Genomic DNA, 3,870 nt, shown 5'->3' on the forward strand with positions numbered 1-3,870 from the left:
CAAAGCATCAAATCAATCATGGTTGGTATTATTATGGTTGATTATCCATCAATAGATTCATATATTATCAAATACATTTTTTGTGGTGAAGTGTGCAGGTCTGACTCCCTGAAGCTGTTTGTCTTCACGTTAATAACTTTTATTGTTTCCTTTAAATGTGTCAACCATCTGTTCACTGTACATATTCAACACGTCTGATGTCCCAGTGCAGCGATTCCTCTCCCGTCAAAACCTAATGTCGTCATTTGATCAAATTACCTTTTTAATAAATGCAATTACCACCAGGTGTCACTACAGACAGAGTCATATGACGTGTGTGTGTGTGTGTGTGTGTGTGTGTGTGTGTGTGTGTGTGTGTGTGTGTGTGTGTGTGTGTGTGTGTGTGCACAGTGTTGATAGTTACTGTTGTAGACCAGCAGGGTGAGTTTGTGCAGAGCCAGCGAGCTGTATGACGTCACGCTGAGCAGCGAGAAGAGCTGCCGCGAGCCTGAGACACAAACAATCAGATGAATCTCCATCGGATCCTGTTTCCTCGTACGTGTCCACGTACTAACTAGGTTATAACTTAGTAATTACTGTGAAGTGTTTTTGGTACTTTCCTAGTAACTATATGTTGTGACCATCTAGTGTCTTGGTAAATGAAGGGTGAATGAAGAGTTACCGAAAAAGATATTTTCATTTCTCTTCAATGGTCGAGTTTGTTTTCCCCCCCAAAAAACTAAAGTTCAGACAAAAATGTGGAGGAAAACCAGTGTGATGCTGCAAGAAAACACAAAACCCCCCAAAAAATGAGGTGTAAGATTTTTTTTTAATAAATTTCGAGAACAAAGTCAAAATGTCGAGAATAAAGTTGAAATATTACTTCGACAATAAAGTCGAACATTGTGACCAGGAAGCACCAAACAACCAGATGTTGATGTTTCGTTAGCAAGTTCGCTAAGCTAACGCTAGCTGCTAACCATGGGGATATTATTATTGACAGAGTGAATGTGGAAGAAACGCTGTGGTGACGACGGGTGTTTGCACGTGAACGTGGACGTGCGTCCTGACACGATCACGTTCAACTGCAAACAACCGTTAATGAATTTTGGGAGACGTGCAGTTAGCGAAGCTAGCTTAGCTTTGCTAACGTTAGCTAACGTGGATGTGTGACAGCTGAAGGGCCATTTCAACTTCAATCTCATCTTCAATCATTTCTACTTTATTGTGGAAATGTCAAAATCATTTGTTTTCTTATTTTCTGACCCTCATTCTCTTCCGTAGAAAACAGTTGCGTGTGATTTGAGTGAACTGCTCCTTTAAAAAACTGACACCTGCAGTTTGACCTCAAGAAAAAAGAAAAAAGGAAAAAGGGGGGAAACAGATTGAAGCTGAGGATCAATCGTGTGGTACATGAAAGATTTACAGCTCACAAATCGATCTGCACATGAGTGATATTATGACGACGTACCCGATTGGCTTGAATTTATCAGAGTATTGACCAGGGGAGTGAGGTCGATGGCAGCGGGGTCGATGTGCTCCGCTGGGACTTCTGGGAAATAAAAAGCAGACAGTAAAGTCAATGGGATCTTATTTAATCTCTATTATGGAATTAGCAGAATCAGCGACAATGTGTCAGGTTGTAGTGAAAGGGCAGGAAGTGTCAGTCGCCCCCAGGGGGCGCTGGTTATTTTAATCACTGTGAGCGTCCGACTCACAGTTACACAAAACCTGATCAACCTCATCTTTGATTTCCTCTAGGATCAGACATTTGGTTCATAGCGAGACTCTGGCTTCAGGAACAAAACAGATCTGCTGACATTTGTTTCCATCTGTCTTGAAATCTGAACAAGTAAAATCTGGTGATTTTTAATCCACAATAACGTGTCAAATAAAAGTCATGTCACGGTTTTATTCTGTCGTTACATTATATCATATGATCAGTAATGTACTGTGAGAATACAGTATCTGTTTTCATTTATAAAATTAATTTAAAACATCTATTGGCTATATTCAAAATATTGGTATCAGAAATTCTTTACTCCCAGATATCAGTATGGGCAAAGGTCGGTCGAGCTTTTATATAAACTATTAAAAAGATCACGTCAAAAATAATCAGAGTGATTCAACAAGCTGATTCATGTCAATAAAAACCTGTATTTCTGTGACACACAGAATGAATAAAGATAAAATATGATGTGTAAACAATAAATGATAAAGAGTCTGTGTGTCAATGGTCGTAAAAAAACGAAAATGACCTGTGGAGACGAGGACGTCTCGCCTGTGCCTCACTTCCTGTCCGTGCCCCAGTTCCTGTCCGTGCCTCACTTCCTGTCCGTGCCTCACTTCCTGTCCGTGCCTCACTTCCTGTCCGTGCCTCACTTCCTGTCCATGTCTGGAAGCTGCAGGGAGATGAAAAAAAAATTAAATCAGAGTTTAAAAAAGAACTCTTTAGTCTCTGAGTCTTCTTCTCATGTCGGTATGTTTCAGTTATTTTGCAGTTATAATTTTCTTCAATCTTCGTGTCCAGGAAAACAGAACGGAGGCAGAGACGACCGTCCCACTGATGTAAAGCAAGACTACTACTACTAATAATAAGAATAAAAACTTGCATGCAACTTTATCTGAATGTTATTCCTGAATGTTCACGTGAGTCCAACAGTCCTTTCACGTTTTATTGTCCAGGGGCCAAATGTTACACACATAAAAATAATACCTTTATATCTACATAAACTCTTTCAAAACAATCTTACAAAGAAAAAAAAGGAAGAAGTTACGTTTGCAATATGAATATTTCCCTTAAAGGATATTTCATGTGTCACTTCTTCTCATTTAAAACCATTTTTGTTTGTTCGGACTAAAGATTTAAAAAAAAACCCATAAGCTCTTCAGTTCCATCAGAACCACCAGAGAGAATCTGAGGCTGCAGACGAAGTCACGAGACGCTTTAACGTGATCAGTCTTGTCCTGGAACACTTCTGTCATCACGTCCCGTTGAATGAGTTAAAGAAGCCGAGCCGACGCCGCGACATCGATTTCACGTCCAACCCCGGAACACGGCAGCGTGACCTTCAAGATCCGCACAGGAAGCAGCTGATCTCAGAGCAGGAAGCTCGACTCGGGGAAAGGTCAGCGCTGCTCCCTGTTTGACATTTGCCAACATCCTTTCTTAGAAGGTCCTCGTCCTTCTACTTCTATGACTTCATGAAACAACTGGTATTTTAATGTCGTCGAGACTGAGTGGTCCCGACGGCATGTTGACAAGCTACTGTACCTGGGACCAAGAGGACGAGGAGCAGAGCGGCGGAGGCGCAGGTGATGAAGCAGCGGCGTGGAGACGGTGCAGCGCTCTGTGAGGCGGCCATGACCCGAGCTGAAGTCCTGAAGTCACCACGACAACACACAACACAACACACAGGACGTGGACCGACTTCTCTCCGTCCTCAGACAGCGTCGATACCGTCCATCGTTGGGGATCAGGGACTCTGAGCTCTTCCCAAAGTGGGAGTGGACTTTTGTGGATGTCGTCATGGGGACGCAGCAGCTTCATCAGAACAAAGCTTCACATTCACGGACTCCAGCCGCTGACGAATCCTCCCCAGAAATAAGACAGAGTCCGTGTCTTTGGTCGGGAGTTGGACTTAAAAAAACAAACAAACTACACTGATGATCCACAAGGTGTCAGGAAGGGAAAAGGTTTTTAAAAAACCTTGCCCTGGTATTACGACACTGCGTATTGAAGTGATGTGTCTTGTTTGGGAGCAGAATTGGAAAATCTCCAATAAACACATTTTAGATACCAAGCTGCTACAGTGACAGTACAGTATGTGAGAGCACAGCCTGAGCAGCATACATCCATACAGTGCTCTGCAGAGCCGGACCTCGCCTATA

At 42.5% G+C, this 3,870-nt stretch overlaps 1 protein-coding gene across 1 annotated transcript in view; it reads right to left on the reverse strand.

Moving 5' to 3' along the window:
• LOC118310850 (HERV-H LTR-associating protein 1) overlaps positions 1-3,556 on the reverse strand; it is a 15,320-nt gene extending 11,764 nt beyond the window's left edge. The window contains exons 1-4 of the mRNA XM_035634171.2: positions 3,254-3,556; positions 2,238-2,381; positions 1,451-1,531; positions 404-487 (exon numbers count right to left, since the gene is read on the reverse strand). Of these exons, the coding sequence (XP_035490064.2) occupies positions 404-487; positions 1,451-1,531; positions 2,238-2,381; positions 3,254-3,344 (400 nt within the window). The 5' untranslated portion in view covers positions 3,345-3,556. The remainder of the gene's footprint in view (positions 1-403; positions 488-1,450; positions 1,532-2,237; positions 2,382-3,253) is intronic.
• Between the last annotated feature and the right edge of the window lie 314 nt (positions 3,557-3,870).

This window comes from Scophthalmus maximus, chromosome 5 (assembly GCF_022379125.1).
Source record: "Scophthalmus maximus strain ysfricsl-2021 chromosome 5, ASM2237912v1, whole genome shotgun sequence".
NCBI classification, from domain to species: domain Eukaryota; kingdom Metazoa; phylum Chordata; class Actinopteri; order Pleuronectiformes; family Scophthalmidae; genus Scophthalmus; species Scophthalmus maximus.